The sequence below is a fragment of the Pseudoliparis swirei genome, chromosome 7 (genome assembly GCF_029220125.1).
Source record: "Pseudoliparis swirei isolate HS2019 ecotype Mariana Trench chromosome 7, NWPU_hadal_v1, whole genome shotgun sequence".
Classification (NCBI taxonomy): domain Eukaryota; kingdom Metazoa; phylum Chordata; class Actinopteri; order Perciformes; family Liparidae; genus Pseudoliparis; species Pseudoliparis swirei.
The window spans coordinates 27,080,322-27,097,714 of NC_079394.1; the positions used below are offsets into that span (position 1 = coordinate 27,080,322).

General features: G+C 42.0%; 1 protein-coding gene across 3 annotated transcripts in view; it reads left to right on the forward strand.

Moving 5' to 3' along the window:
* The window catches only part of fancc (FA complementation group C), a 32,374-nt gene that overhangs the window by 10,805 nt on the left and 4,176 nt on the right, over positions 1-17,393 (forward strand). For 2 of the 3 annotated variants that reach the window (XM_056419542.1, XM_056419543.1), the window contains exons 4-11: positions 112-206; positions 7,439-7,546; positions 7,633-7,697; positions 7,901-8,065; positions 8,200-8,347; positions 12,724-12,779; positions 12,904-13,000; positions 15,282-15,357. In XM_056419542.1, coding sequence (XP_056275517.1) covers positions 112-206; positions 7,439-7,546; positions 7,633-7,697; positions 7,901-8,065; positions 8,200-8,347; positions 12,724-12,779; positions 12,904-13,000; positions 15,282-15,357 — 810 coding nt within the window. The remainder of the gene's footprint in view (positions 1-111; positions 207-7,438; positions 7,547-7,632; positions 7,698-7,900; positions 8,066-8,199; positions 8,348-12,723; positions 12,780-12,903; positions 13,001-15,281; positions 15,358-17,393) is intronic. The other variant, XM_056419545.1, reaches the window with a different exon arrangement.

Below are 17,393 nucleotides of genomic sequence, written 5' to 3' on the forward strand. Positions count from 1 at the left end.
CTAATAATAGCCTCTTTACAAGCATGAGTCATTTGGATGCTTAGAATCTGTGTAAAAGGGGTGTTATATTAAATCAGAAATCCACCATCCATTGTGTCTTGCTGTGTGCAGCTCCGGGCAGGAGGCTGTTGTTCCAGAGTCTGTGGGGACTGTACTCGGAGTGTCCAGGCAGTGCTGTGGAAACAAAGGCTAACCAGTGGATACGGGTATGGACTGGACTCTCTCTCTCTCTGTTGACAGAGGATTTGGATGGAAGAGAGTTGGGTAGACTTTATATATATATATATTTAAATAATGGTTGAACAAAAGTGATTGCTTTTACATGCCACTTTCTATCTGAGACTCATTTCATCTTTGTGCTTTTTGGCGTAACTGAAAAATGTTTCTGAACTGCGTTTCATTTTTTATCTTACCAGTTTTAGTTCATATTCAGGATCAAGTGGAAATGGGGCTTTAGCAGCCAGATTTCCCTTGTGGGTTGATGCGTCAAACTGTTTGTGGTTGGACCTCAACTGCATCTCGCTTAACCCTAATGTCCTTTCTTTAATCAATCTAACACATGTAAGATTCCTTAAAAACACTGCAAACTAGAATTGGCACTCGGTAGAGCGCATACCTTCGCATATCACAAGATTGGGCATTGAATTATGAACATTTTGGCATTAGTTGCATGCCGATTGGATAAAAATTGACCGTGCTATAAGAAGATGTTGACCTTTTCTTGACCTTTGACCCGATCGATCCCAAAATCTAAGAACCTAATTAACTAACTAACTAACCAAGGGGACCATTTGATTAGATTTTGGGATCGATCGGGTCAAAGGTCAAGGTCATGGAAAGGTAAAAATCTTCATTTTACCATAGCACGGTCAATTTATATCCAATTAGCATGCAACTAATGCCAACATGTTCATAATTCAATGCCCAATCTTGTGATATGCGAAGGTATGCGCTCTACCGAGTGCCCATTCTAGTTTTAAATGCATTTCTGTCTAGTTTTGTGTTAATACAACCGACTCACCAAGCCTGGCTTACCTGATATACAAAACATTGTCAATTATGATGCCAAATAATGTCATCCGTCCTGGCTGCAGTTGCATTGGTCATATGGATCCACCTCGTGGGGTCAGAGATCAAACACATGATCATGAGGGAAGCTGGAATAGGTGGAGAGGAAAAACTACATCTGTCCATTTAATGCCCTTTTCATAATTTTCCGATACGATCCGTTTGATGTTCATGTCTCATTTAGATCCAGAAAAGGCTGGACGTACAGGCTGATTACCATCCCTTAAATTCCCCGACAAAAAACCGAATCTATCTTCGCACGCCTTTGGGCTGCTGAAGAGATTTTCTGTCTAATTTCATTTTAATAGGAGTTTTCTCGCCAGCCTTCTGTTTCTCCTCTCCGGTGGGACGTGAGTGATGTATGAGGTGGATTGGGTCTCTGTTAGTCTTAAGCCTTGTGTGTCCATAACTGTAAAACATATTTTGAAAGCAAATTAGAATTGACTGTTTCACTACCGCTTGTCACCAGAGACGGCTCGGCCTTTATATTATGGTTAGTTGCTCTTACTCACTGTGTTTTCATGACACACACACACACACACACACACACACACACACACACACACACACACACACACACACACACACACACACACACTCTCACAAAGCGAGGGAAAGAGAACGGAGGGAAGAAAAGATCCTGCAACGTTCAACTTTGAGAGGGTCCACACAGATGGCTTATGATAAACAATGTGGATTTTCACATTTTTGCCAGATTAACTGTGTTTGTATTCTTTTGATTAATTTATCATCTAATAAAACATCTTGCTAATTAAACCAGTGCCTTGAAAGTAAACCTTGAATTTGCCAGATGGTCTTTGACCCATAAGAGGGGAAGCGAAGTGCATATGTGTATGGTTACGTTTGTGTCTACAGTTTTCCTGTCCGTATATAGTATGCATGTGCAGGATTTACCTTTTACATTAATATATTGTTTTTAATCAGGGAAAGGGGATGTATCATTATGTTGGGGTACCTTCAATCCTCCCAAACGCTGCATATGAATCCATTTTCACCTTACTAATGTCTGCTGGAAGGAAGGGGTCGTGGTTGGAGGGAAGGTTTTCTTAGAATAGGCAGCAACAGTTGAGGTTTGGTGATGGTACACAAGGTTTATGGTTTTTTTATTTGCCATTTGTGCCTAGATCAACAGTCCAGACACGTTGGATTTTTTTTGCAGGGCTGTCCGAGTCAACAGAGGTACAAACACACTATAAGAACTAGAATGGGCACTCGGTAGAGCGCATACCTTCGCATATCACATGATTGGGCATTGAATTATGAACATTTTGGCATTAGTTGCATGCCAATTGGATATAAATTGACCGCGCTATGGTAAAAAGAAGATGTTGACCTTTTCATGACCTTGACCTTTGGATCGATCCCAAAATCTAATCAAATGGTCCCCGGATAATAACCAATCATCCCACCAAATTTAATGCGATTCGCTTTAATACTTTTTTACTTATGCGAAAAACACGCATACAAATATATAAATAAATAAATACACGGTGATCAAAACATAACCTTCCGCATTTTCAATGCGAAGGTAATAAGATAAAATGTAAAAATTCACTGTACATAAGGTGGTAGAATATACAGTATTAGGTACAGTTAAAAAAAAACAGGTTATCAACATAAAAAAGGAGAGGGCAGAGGTTAATAAGTAAATAAATAGGCTAGTGCTGAGTGCTGTTCCTAGCTTGTGAAAAGAAAGGTGAAAGGGGAGAGTTATATGTTGATATTACACATTTTGAGAGGTGAGGGAAGGTTATGTGGGAATATTGCACATTTTCTCAGATAATACAAACTTTTCAATAGTTCTGTTTGGACATCAGTCTGTGGCAGTTGAACTGTTGAAAAAACCCACTTTGCTATGATTGTGAACGGTGTACTTTCTCAAACAGAAGGCGAACCATGACGAAATATCTGAGATAAAACTCCTTAAAAGCTCTTTTTTTGCGCACTCTCATTCAAGCACCCATCACATTCTTCCGTGATGAGCATTTAAAAACGTTCAGGTTCAACCCGTATTCCCAACATCGTATCGTAGTTAATTATAGCCGAATGCTCGCGATAAAACACCGACGGACAGAGTCAAAGGGTTCACGAAAATGGATTGATTACAATTGAGTACAATACTCCCATAAAAAAAACTCTGCGGCTTCCCATCTTCTCCGAAGAAGCTTCCTCTCAAGCCACAGACGACAGGGATGGCAGGAAGCACATCAACAACAACACGGCAACCTTATTCAGCACTGCAGCCCCCCCCCCCCCCCCCAGTACAGACGTATGGTTTGGAGACTGTCTGCCTCGGTGTCTCTCTCTGTGTCTGCGTTGTGTTGCACTGCCGCTCCAGGAATGCAGAATGCAGCCTGCTTTCTGTTAGGCCTGTCTGATCCGGCTCCCCGACCTTGTTTTCTTGCTGCCTTCTGAATAGACTTGAGGGTCTCGTGCTAAGTGGCACCTAAATCCTGTAATTTTATGCATGTGCTCGCATACGCATGTGGGTATTGGTGCAAAAACACGTGCTGCGCCACTACTGTATGTCCAGTGTTAGAAGCCACATGCATTGTTCCTCTTTATGATATGATATGATATGATATATACCTTTATTCGTCCCACAGTTGGGAAATTTCAAAAATCACAGCAGCGGTGCACATCAGAGCATTAATAAAAATAATTGTAAAACAAAAAACTAAATGAAAAACTAAATACAAAAAAACTAAAAACTAAATACTAATACTAAATATACAAGGGGAAAACAAAGTAAAGTAAATAAAAATAAAAAAAATGTAAATCACGATAACGTGCGTATGAGTATTTTTACCTTCGCATTGAAAATGCGGAAGGTTATGTTTTGATCGCCGTGTATTTATTTATTTATTTATTTATTTGTATGCGTGTTATTCGCGTAACAAAAAAAGTTGTAAACCAAATCGCATGAAATTTGGTGGGATGATTGGTTATTATCCGGGGACCATTTGATTAGACTTTGGGATCGATCGGGTCAAAGGTCAAGGTCAACGTCATGAAAAGGTCAAAATCTTCTTTTTACCATAGCACGGTCAATTTTTATCCAATTGGCATGCAACTAATGCCAAAATGTTCATAATTCAATGCCCGATCTTGTGATATGCGAAGGTATGCGCTCTACCGAGTGCCCATTCTCGTTTCTTGTTTTTCGCCGTTACGTCTTTCGTTTTCACCCCTCCCCGTCCGCCTCCTCTCCACATCTGAGTGTTCTCACTGGGTTTGATGCATGCCGGGTAGAGTCGCATTGCTGCAGGCCACGTCAGATAGTCATTAGCTCCCTCGGTCTGCGTCTCCACATCCTGCGCTGGCAGCGGGGACCACACAGTGACCACACTCTTTTGAAGAGATGACGGATCGAGTGAAGCACCAGAGTGTGATTATTGGTTTGATCGTTCAATCTTTGGCTCGTATCTTTCCGGACTCAAACGGGGTGAGCCACAGGTGGGCCCCGGAGCTACTGTGGCAGCGTGAGTGTCTGGAGACATATCTTGGAGGCTGCGCCCTGCGTTTAATCTGGAGATGAAAGTCTCTTTGGGACAATTACGCTTCCCCTTCATCCTTTTGGTGTCCTCTTGGGTGGCATCCCTCTTTCAGGAAATCTGACTTACTTGAAAGTATTATTCATGTTTCTGTCTTTTTACAGTTTTCTTCCTTATCCTTTCAACTCAAAGGACAAAGTGAAATGTTTTTTGGAAAATATGCATATTTCTCACAAAATAAAAGCTCTTTTATTTTTAGCTCCCATAAATCTGTGAGCGTTGTCGTGTGAGTTTCGCCGCCACTGTAAATAGACACTGCGCAGATGTTGGGCGGGCAGTTTAACTGTTTGTTTATGTCATTTTTTTTACTTTGGAGAGAGCCAAGCTCGCCGTTTCCCACCGCTACCACTTTTCCATACGTAACGTATAGGCACGAGTGTTATTAATCTTCTTAAGTCTTTGAATAAGCCGGTATCCCAAATTGTCAAACTACTCCTTGAGTATTACAGTTTTACCCTCATGGTTAAAGTTGTATTTGTCTGATGATGCCATTTGGACCCTCTGCTTTGATGTCAAATCACAATGTGTGATGTAAATCCCAAAAGAAGGGGCCCAACCACCTAAACGACAAAACAAGACACTTACAGAACTGAAAACAGCCACCGCTCCCAGATTATGGTGACATGCTTCAACTTCAATCAAAGCAAAGTGTTTTTGCACTTTAAGCAAACCTCTTTGATTATTTATATTGAAATGCCTCAAATTCGTGAGGTCAAAAGATTATAGATTCGATTTTGCGCCGTTTGAAATGACGCTTTTCTTGGTGTTAAATGTGGTATTCTCTTTCCCGCGTTTCATCGTTTCTCTGTTGTTTTGACCATCTGAGGCTATACTCGAGGCTTTCATTGGTTTGGGGAGAATTCAATCACTGCTCAGTAATTGTTAACAGGCACTCGTCAAAACCAACGCGTCTATGCCGTGTGCACTTCTCTCCATCCGCTGTTTTTATTTTCGATTTAAGGAGGGGATCAGTTCTTTGGCAGCAGCATATACAAGACCCCAAAGCCAGCTCGGATTCTGTCTTTTTTTATGAAAGAAAAATGACTTTTGACCTAAAGTGTTTGCCATCTACCTATCCATTTGGCCGTCATAATCCCCTCCCCCCCCCCCGCGCCCCACGTTCTAAATGCAGCCACCACGCTGCGTTCCAGTCTCTCGCTGCCATTCCTTCTAACCATCCCTCCTTCCCTCTCATTTCCTCCTGCCCCACTGTTCCTCCTCACCGAGGGTGGAATAAGTGTGATTGGTTTTGTATGTACTCAGTGTGCAGAGTTTGAGGGTGCTCAGATGGAAGTGATTGGGGTTATTTTGTCCGACTCTGTGGAGGGTAAGCATCTTAGCGTGCTGTAGAGCCCGGCCAAAGAAACCACAGAGCTCCACCACAGTGCTCCTGGTATTTTGGTTTTTTACCCCTTCACTTTTTTTAAAATTTCTTTTCATATTGTGCCACTCTCGTTCTCGTTCGCCCCCTCGTCGTGTGTTGACATCCTTTTATCTGCAGTTTGAAAGGGATTTGTTCTTTCAGAGTCTACTCTTAGCGGTGTGGCTTTTTTTTCTGTTTTCGGTTCATCGAAGTTGTAAAAAACCGATGCGTGCTGAAGATGTGAGGCCTTGGCCCTTTCTGTTGGATCACACTTCCCAACTTGTACCAGTGAATCGGCCTCTTGTGGTCCAACAGAGACGGCCGTTTCTAAAGTCTGAATCACTCTATCATTCAAAGCAACACTGCTGAGGGCTTTCATCACACTTCTGAGGGTATGCTGATGAAACCTCGCCAAGCATATGGTTTATTTATCAAAAGTAAAAACTGTGTGGAATTTGTGTTGTTATTTCAAAGCAACACGCTAGTTGCCGAAAACCATCCCTCAAGTTCGAGAGCCACTCTTGTCGAATCATGCAGTTCGAGTCTCGTGTTCCCTCCTTAAGTATGACTTTCACAGACGAGATCAGCAGAGTTTACGAGTCTCGTTTTATCAGTGTATGATGAGGCCCCTTCTGAAAAATGCTTGTAAAACACCAAGACCCTCTCTGACAAAGAATGTTCATTCCTGAAGTTGCTCATATGCCGTCCATACATTCTCACTTACTGAAATGCCTCTTCTCCACTCATGTGGTTCAAATGATGTGATGCCGACGGAGTCATCCTATATTCCAGTAACTCATTAGCTTTGATGTTGTGAATCTAGGGGGTTTGGGCAAATTGCATTAAAAACTATTATAGTCGGATCTGGTGTTCTTCTTAAAATGGGAGAAAATCAAGTTCTCGTTGCGGCGACAGACGGAGAAATTTGAATCTACTTGGGGTCCGATTATACAATACTTTGATAAATTGAAGACTCTCTCATTGGATTCATAAACCATTTCTGTGGCCTTTGATGTTTCTTTTTTCTATAAAAATTATTTACAAAAGGGGGAAAAAAAGAAGCTCTTTAAGTTGTCTTGACGCTGTTGTAGGAACTAATAATAGCAATAATTTACAATTTCTCAAACTCATGTCTGGTTTCTGTTTGACTGTATTACCTCCTACATTATTTTTAATTTTGTGTAATACTTGAACAACTAATACTGTAATGTGCTTTTTGACACTTGAAGCCGTTCGATTTGTTCTGTGTTGGGATGGAGGGGGGAAATTAAAAATTAAAAGTGCAATGTATAACTGTGTATTCTGCTTGTGAGAATAAACACAATTTACAAGAAGTAAAACAAAATAAAATAAAAACTATTATAGTCTGTTATAGATATACATATAACGTGCCAATGATCAGCTGTACATTATGTTGCCTGCCCTCCCCCAGAAGGTGCTGTGTCAGCTTGCTACGGAGGAAGACGATGCTCCGGCGCAGGCGTTGATGAAGCAAATTGGCGTTCCACCTCAAGAGTACCATCTCGAGGTTCTGAGAAAGGTATTGGCCATTTTATTCTGACCTGCATTGATAAACACTGATGTATGTCAGCGTACATGCAAGTTGGGCTCTTTCCTGCATTTCAGACGGTGGCACTGCTGCAGGAAAACATCGGGAAGAGATGCAGTTCTTTGGGCGACATTAATCAGAGGTACAGTTGAGAAGAGAGACAGGAACTGCCACTTACAGTTATATTCGTAATTAATTCACCTGCTGATTATTTTCTCAAATATCTTTGGGGCCCTTTGAAATGTTAAGAAGCAATGGGCAAAAAATCCGTCACAGTTTCCCAGATCCCAAGGTGATGTCACCATGTGTCTTATTTACAGAGTGTGTCTGTATTCCTCTGTGCAGGTGTTCATGCGACAGCATTCTGGCCACATCAGAAGCCTGCGTCCCCCTGGTCACGTGCCCCGAGGCGGCTCCTCTCATTGGTGCACTGCTGCAGCTGCCAGGGACTTGTGTCCGGGCGGCACTGAGTGAACACTTCCTGGATGCTGTGAGCTCCGCCTACTCCAGGTAGGCACACTGCGCTCTTGTTTGGGCTGTAAAATAATCAAATGTTCTCTTAAGTTGTGTCCAAACAGGTATATTTATATGCACTACTTATATTTGAGATAAAATTATTATTATTTGTATTTTTTTATTATTAGCCAATGCTTGCCATTGGAGGAGCAGGCTGTGGTCTCTCTGTGGTCTCACCACCTGTCCAGCCTGGAGGAGGCCGTGCTCAGTCTGCTGGAGTGCGCTCTCACCACCTCGGGGTCAAATCCTCAGAAGCAACTGGAACAGTCACTGCTTGTGAGTCATTTTCTGTAACAACTTCAGTAAACAACTTACAGGGTTTCGTACGGTCATGGAAAACCTGGAAAAGTCATGGAATTTTAAAATGGTCATTTCCAAGCCTGGAAAAGTCCTGGAAAAAACGTAAATCATAAAAGTTTTGGAAAAGTCATGGAAATTTGTTATATTCACATGTTCATTTATGCGGAGTTTAAAATAATTAATATGTTTTTTTAAAGAAAGACGCTCAAAATATAAGCCGGCGTCCGCTCTCGACACACGAAATGTTCTAAATTGTTCATGTTCATTCCGAGATTTCAGTTTGGTCATGGAAATTTGGTTTAAAGTCCTGGAAAAGTCCTGGAAATCCATTGGTCAACATGTGTAAGAACCCTGAACTTAGAAAGGATAGAGTTATGTATTTCTGTGTTCAGCAGAGAAACACTGAATGAGCCTTTCTCACTTATGACACGTCAAAAAGGCCGACTGTCACCCAGTTTGTTTAATCCTGCGAGTAAAAAAAAAGTTCATTACGAATTGATCTGTCGCATTTCTTGATTCACGCTGTGATCTGTGAAATGTGACAAATGTGTGGCGTGGCGGCCATCGCCGTTCCTCGGAGCGCAGGGTGACGTATTCAAATTGGCGTCAATTTGACCTCACGTAGCTCCAAGCACAGCGACTCTGACGACATCATTACGGGAAGGAAGAAGTCCGTTACAGCCAACCAGGGACTTCTTTGGCATTTTCCTGAGTTGGCGGCATTGTTGATTAATTAGTGACCCATCGCTGTTGGTAAATTGTTTTGTTCTCCACCTAGTTGGTCTCATCTGCCCTGAATTAGGCGGTAAAGTCTCACATCAGAAAACCCCTGCACGCTCCATATGTGTTAATCTCCCCTTTGAACTGATTTGTAAACTGTGAAACCAAACAGTGTGACGATAACGCCTCCTCGTTTATTACGGGCTATTGTTATGTATGCATAGTACTTGGAAGCGTGCCTTTGCTTTTTTTGGTGGATCTTTATTGACTGTTTCTGCCTCGCTAACTCGCACCACTTGGCTTTGATCTGCATGCATCCCACATCATTTGGCGAGCGCCGTACTGCATCTCACATCATTTGGCTTGCGCTGCGCCACATTTACTGTGCTGAGTATGTACTGGATTCTTGTCACTTGAGACTTTGGCCACTCCTCACTTCATGTAACTTTGAAATTCAGAGCGTGCCATGTTTAAAAGTCAGAAGTGATTTTTGATTGAAGTTGCTTTTGATAGTCCTCATTACAATGTAATTAGGAAATACCAGCAGTGTTTTGTGTGTTTTCCACTTGGCCGCCAAGGGTTGCTTTTCATCCCACAATAACTGAGAACATGTAAGACATATGAGGGATTCAATTCAATTCAGTTTATTTTGCATAGCCCAATATCAAAAATAAAAAATTTGCCTCGGAGGGCTTTACAATCTGTACACATAGACATCCCTGACCTTTGACCTCACATCGGATCAGGAACATCTCCCAAGACAAAGAAAAAAACCTTTTACAGGAAAAAAAAAGGGAAGAAACCTTCATGAGAGCAACAGAGGAGGATCCCTCTCCAGGATGGACAGAAGACATAGATGTCATGTGTGCAGAAGGAAGCATCACAGAGTTACAATACATTCAATGAGTATGACAGAGTGTATGAATAGCTCGTAGGGATGAATAATTCAACACTTATATGCAGATGCAATAATTTCAGAATCCAGGCCAATCCACCGAGTAGGCATGGCACAACAGAAAGCGAGTGGAGGAAGAGAGATAAATCAAAGTAGACATCAGTGCCCACCTCTGCAACAGCCCTGAATGCAATCCTATGTACCGAGATCACCGCATGCCTCTGGTAGCGAGAGATGTGGAGGAAACTCTGGTGGAGACGCCAGACGTTACCTGCCAGCCTCGTTCTAACGTTTAACAGTTATGACACTTTTTTTCTCTTCCCCTACAGTGATGGTCCACTTGAGCTTACTAACACTGCATGAGCATGAATATGTCTGCCTGTTGATTGCACTTGGGGAGCCACAATGTTGGAGAGAGGAGTTCTGTTAACATGTTAATGTGTGTGTGTGTGTGTGTGTGTGTGTGTGTGTGTGTGTGTGTGTGTGTGTGTGTGTGTGTGTGTGTGTGTGTGTGTGTGTGTGTGTGTGTGTGTGTGTGTGTGTGTGTGTGTGTGTGTGCGTGTCCATCACTTCAGATGATATTAAAACCACTATTTGTACCTCAACTCTGTAAACCTGTCCTTTAAAATAAAATACATTATTCAAAGCTAAAGGTTGGGGCTGAACCAGTTTGGGGATTAACTGGTTAATACATTGATAGAAGTTGAATCGACAACAAGATTTTGATTGTCAATTAACTGTTAAAAAATATATATATATAATGAAACAAGTCAAAACATAATTTCACAATCAATATTCCTGGTTATACAATAAATCTGGAAGCTGTGAGGAGCTAAAATGGATTTCAAGGAATTAGTGGAAAGACATTTGTGTGTGTGTGTGTGCGTGTGTGTGTGTGTGTGCACATGATGGGACACATCTCCGTCCCATCATGTGTCTCTTTGTTTACCCCCTCATCCATCTCTGACTGACCTCTGTTTTGTATCACCTGGCTGGTTCACACATGGCTCCAGCCGCCGTGCTTTGTTTATTAAACTGCATCTGGCATGGCGTGTCTGCCGGAAGGCTTACGTTTAGGTTTCACTGAGCCTTCGGGTTGTTTGGAAGTCAGATGTGCGCCTCACATGTGTCTCCGTGTATACGAGTCTCCGTCGGCGCACACACAACAGAAAACAAGAGGTGTGTGAGGGGGCTGGCTCGTGTCTCCTCTCGCCCGCCTTTCACTCGCTTGTTTAAACTCCCATCAAAATCGTGAGACATGAAATGAGGCTCGCATTCCTCGTTTTGGTCTGCGCTCCAGTGAGAGAGCGAAGGCCCAATAACAATAAACACTCGCTTCCTGGGCCTTACTACCCAAAACAGGATGTTTGTTGTGTGCTGTAATTGACCCTCCTTGAAGTGTTCCTGGTAAGGTATGGAGGAGGATGCTAAAGAAACCCATCTGTTTTCACTGGGGGGGGTTGCATAAAACGCTGGCATGCAAGAGTTACACAGACACCCAGACAACGTATGCCAACGTACACGCACGGCACCTTTTGATTGATGAATGCTGTTCCGAGAGTGGAAAAAGAGAAGCGAGTCAAAACTGAGGATGACAGCACTTGGTTTGTACGTCGTCATGTTGTAATGACACCATATAAACTCTGGGTGGGGTTGTTTGCTCTTATTGACCTCGCTAAGACTCTAAGGGGTGTCAAACTCACGTTCACCGTGGGCCACATCAGCATCATGGCCGCCCTCTTAAAGGGCCGGAAACACTTTATAAACTCCTCGAACATAGTGTTAAATAACTCTCTTTGCATTTGATTATTGTTTATTTGAGTGTAGAAATATTGTACGTAAGAAAATGTCTCTAATATTACAACATTAATCCATTTCATTTGAACCCTTCAAAATAAAAGCATGAAAAAAATGTTCTTCAATTTCTTTAAGAAAAGGGGATTATATGTCTTTCAAGCCGTCAGGGGCCACATGAAATGATGCGGCGGGCCGGATTTGGCCCGCGGGCCTTGTGTTTGACACCTGTGCTCTAAGTGGTCATTCTCTGACATGTTTACAATCACATCTGCACGGTTGTTGCTCCACGTTGAGCCTCGATGTGCCCAAAAGTATTGCAATATACATATTGCTCCATTCTTAGCACAGATGGAAGGTTTTGAATTGGCTGCGGTTAAGTTGAATATTTGGAAAGCTTAGTCACAAGAGAGTCTGGTGGTCCTTTATACCTCTGTGACTACATCACACTGCAGGATTACAAGTCTGTGAAGTAGAGCGCCTCCTGGAGTGAAACATATGCCCCTATACGAGCGTGTCGGGGGTGAGAAGGAGAATAATTGGGACGAGAAGATATATGAACATGCAGACGGCACATGAACGGTACAGCTGTTAAATGTTTACGCTTGGCTTTTAAATGTGCTAAATCTAAAACACATGATAAGTGTACATTAGGCAGAGATGTGTGTGTGTGTGTGTTCAGGAAAAAAGGAGTGGTAAACTGGTTAATGGGGACAGAGTGAGAACAGGGAGGACCGTTGACTCATTGATGATTTGTCGATTTGTCGATGATGCAACGGGGACACCAAGTGGTCAATATTTGGTAGTTCGTATGAATCGTGTTATGAAATAGAGGTTTCAATGTATGCTGTCTATAGTTTCTGGATTCTAAGCTTTTAATATCTTTGAAGCAATGCAATTTTGCAAGGTTTAAAAAGTGTGTGTGTGTGTGTGTGTGTTTCAGCCCAAAGCCTGTGCTCAGCACTGCTCTCTGTTCCTGGTTGTGAACGACATCTTCAGGTGAGCGCTGCCGTGTCACTTTAAGGTCGCCGTGACGCCCATGTGTGTGTGTGTGTGCGCGCCCTGTTTTGGCCGACTGAAGTGTGTATTCCTGTGTGATCGTTACTGTGTTTGTGACCCACAGGTCCCTCCTTAAGCAGGCCGAAGGGAAAGAGTCCGTGAAGTATTTCATCCAGGCCTTCACCGGCTGCTTCCTCCGGGAACGAGCACTGCAGCAGCAGGTAGGCCTCCACCCCTCCACCCCTCCACCCCTCCACCCATCCACCCCTCCACCAGAGATCACAGAGGCTCACCTCAATATTTGCTTTCTTTCAGGGCTGCAACTAACAATCTTTTTTCATTATTCATTAGTCTTCCCAGTTTTATTCAATGTTGTGTTATTTGTTAATTTAGTTGATTGACTAATTAATCAACTGATCTTTAGTTTTTAAAATATGTATTTATTTGTATTTACTTAGAAATATATATACACTGCCGTTCAAAAGTTTGGGGTCATCCAGACAATTTCGTGTCTTCCATGAAAACTCACTTTTATTTATCAAATGAATTGAAAATTGAATAGAAAATATAGTCAAGACATTGACAAGGTTAGAAATAATGATTAATATTTGAAGTATAAATTTTGTTCTTCAAGCTCAAAGGAAGGCCAGTTGTATAGCTTATATCACCGGCATAACTGTTTTCAGCTGTGCTAACATAATTGCACAAGGGTTTTCTAATCAGATATTAGTCTTCTAAGGCGATTAGCAAACACAATGTACCATTAGAACACTGGAGTGATAGTTGATGGAAATGTGCCTCTATACACCTCTGGAGATATTTCATTAGAAACCAGACATTTCCACCTAGAAGAGTCATTTACCACATTAACAATGTATAGAGACTGAAAACACACCTTTTCCGACTATATCTGGATTAAAACACAGATTAGCACTTCAGTAGCAGAGATACTTTTACTTACTTACTTTTTAGTTTCGACTTGTTTGAAATTTGTTACTTGTTGTTTGTTGTATTCTTGTTGTTGTTGTTTTGTTGTGCACTTGGTATTGAAAGCTTTAAAGGATAAAAGCGAAAAAATGTTCTAAATGACATGTAATGTAATGTAATGTATAGAGGGTATTTTTGATTCATGTTATCTTTATTGAAAAAACAGTGCTTTTCTTTGAAAAATAAAGACATTTCTAAGTGACCCCAAACTTTTGAATGGTAGTGTACATATGAAAGGTGTAATCCATTGATTTTTGTATCATGGAGAGACAAAAAAATCCATGTTTTCTTGCCACTTCATGTAGTTGCCTTTATTGTGCGCACAACCAGGAGATGTTGAAGTCCACTGTCATGTCGACGTTTCAAACTGCATGACGCTACGGACTGAAAGCTTTTGTCGAGCACATTCCTCTTTACCACTCGTCTTTAGTGCTTCACCTACTTCACCACAGATTCAAATGATTCGTATCCGCCATCTTTGCCGGGAGTAAAAGGATGGTTACTTTTATTATGCCGCAGGCGTAGAGGCGCACGCAGGGCGATGAACAATTACCTCCCGTCTGCAGGCAAAATCACTTTAACATTTGATTAATACATTATCGCTTCGTCTCCAGCCGAGAGCGCGCTCCACTTACTACGCACACCACGGTTCACACCTTTGCCTCGTAGACGAGAAATCCAAATCGCTTTCAAAACCTCAATTTGGGGGTAATAACTTTTGTGCAAATAGAACACCTGCAATGTGGGCAAACCTGTGGGAGCTGTTCCACTGATGGGCCACTAAAACTCTCAGCCCACGCAGTTTATATCAGATTAGTCTGTTGTTGTTGTTGTTGTAGGGGACCTTGATCAACTGTGACTGTAGGGAACCTTCTGGCACTCGCATGTGACCCGTTACTGTCAATTCAAGTCATATTCATAAAATGTGTTGTGACTCTGTAATGATTCCTTCTGTACACATCTATTGTTCTGTCCATCCTGCAGAGGGATCCTCCTCTGTTGCTCTCCTGAAGGGTTCTTCCCTTTTCTTTTTTTCCCCATGAAAAGGTTTTTTCTATTTCTTGGGAGTTGTTCCTGATCCGATGTGAGGTCAAAGGTCAGGGATGTCGCATGTGTACAGACTGTAAAGCCCTCTGAGGCAAATTTGTGATTTTGGGGCGATACACAATGAACTGAATGGAATTGAAAAGGCCAGAAAACATATGTGTTGCCGCGTAGGTTTCATGTATTACCCATGGCCCAGTTTAGCCTAACTCCTCCCCCCCCTATTGACCAGTAGATGGCAGTGCTCTAGTGTATTTACAGGGGAATCGGTTTTAATGGCTGTCGTCACACTGCACTAAACGCTATTACACGCCACATTACACATTAGCACCTCCTGTATCACTGTTACACAGACTCCCATTCAAAATGCTATTTTTCAGGCTTTCAGAGCCCAGCGATGTACGAGGTATCAAGGTGAATATGATTCACAGTTATGAAGCTGAGGGAAATGTGCGCTTTGTGTTGTTCCAGACGAGGGTATCTTTGAAGGCCATGTTCCCACAGTCGCCTTCCAGTCTGCTGCTTCCTCTCTTGACCCGCCCGTCAGGTCAGTGTATACATACACACTGGTGTGTGTGTGTGTGTGTGTGGACATTTGACTGACACAATGTACACAACTCTGCATTGTGAGAAATGGTCTTTTCAGGTATTCTTTAACTGTGTCAACAAAGCCTTCCTGCTGCAGAGTGAATGGACTCTTGTGTGTCTTGTTCTGGCAAATCAATTTGAGTTATTCAGCAACGGTGTTCACTCCTTTATCAAAGTTTAAATAATGTGGAACAGAGGTTATGCTTTGTGTCATTACTAATATCAAATCCATACGGACGTTTAACGGGTTATTTTCACAAGACGCATTTGTTGTGAATAACTGAAACTATTGATTGTCTTATACAAACACACTAATTCCCCTTAGTGGTATTCTTATTTAGAAGAATATATATTCTCCATGCTGAATGTGTATTACCAGTGTTCATGTATAGGAATCTATACTGTTGAACCGATGCACAATAGGTGAGTGAAGGGAAACAGTGGAGCTTATCAGTGTGTGTCCAGACTGGCTAGGAATGATTTACATGACTGGAGCCATTTAGGGACACACTGGAGCCCCGCCAGAACCCACAGTTAATTATTAATGTGTGTGTGCGTGCGCAGGCGTGTGTGTGTGTGTGTGTGTGTGGTGAAGGGCGTTTTTTTTAGATGGAGACTGATTGGTACCGTGAGGAGTAGAAGATTTGAGGCCTTATCTGGATTTGCGCTTCCTCTGGAAAAGTTCTAAATTAGGGTCATGGCATTGTTGAAATATGACCTGTGGAATATTTGTTCACGTTTATTTGTTAACCTGAAGTGTCAGTTCAGCGCAGCGTTTGGTTTGTTGTTTAAGAGTATTTTTTTGGGGGCATGTGACGAGCACCACGCCGGCCCTTTAAACACTTTGATCGATATCACATGATTGCTGCTGGAAAACCAACACAATTTAATTGCAAGTGATCCAGTTCTGTTTGGAAAATAGATATGTCTAACATTTAGAAAGTTGTCTATTAAAGTTATTTCACTCTTTGGGTCGTATATTTGTTCTTGTTTTCTGCATCGTAACAGACTATGGAGACTATGGAGACTAAGGAGACTATGGAGACTAAGGAGACTAAGGAGACTATGGAGACTATGGAGACTATGGAGACTATGGAGACTAAGGAGACTAAGGAGACTAAGGAGACTATGGAGACTATGGAGACTATGGAGACTATGGAGACTATGGAGACTATGGAGACTATGGAGACTAAGGAGACTGGAGACTATGGAGACTATAGAGAATAAGGAGACTATGATGACTATAGAGACTAAGGAGACTGGAGACTATGGAGACTAAGGAGAATAAGGAGACTATGGAGACTATGGAGACTATAGAGAATAAGGAGACTATAGAGAATAAGGAGACTATGATGACTATAGAGACTAAGGAGACTGGAGACTATGGAGACTAAGGAGACTAAGGAGACTATAGAGAATAAGGAGACTATGATGACTATAGAGAATAAGGAGACTATGGAGACTATGGAGACTAAGGAGACTATGGAGACTATGGAGACTATGGAGAATAAGGAGACTATAGAGAATAAGGAGACTATGATGACTATAGAGAATAAGGAGACTAAGGAGACTATGGAGACTATGGAGACTAAGGAGACTATGGAGACTATAGAGACTATGGAGACTATGGAGACTAAGGAGACTATGGAGACTATGGAGACTATAGAGACTAAGGAGACTATGGAGACTATAGAGAATAAGGAGACTATGATGACTATAGAGAATAAGGAGACTAAGGAGACTAAGGAGACTATGGAGACTATGGAGACTATGGAGACTATAGAGAATATGGAGACTATGGAGACTATAGAAAATATATATATATATGTGTGTCTTGATGGGCTCATTAAAAGCTGAATCAGGCTGAACCCCCCCCCTATGGGTGGTATCAATCTTCTCATTCAACTCTCAGCAGATGAATGTCTCCCCATGATTGTGAACTCCTCTGACAGAATGCTCCCTGGTTGTATTTGTGCCACAATTCATCATTAGGTC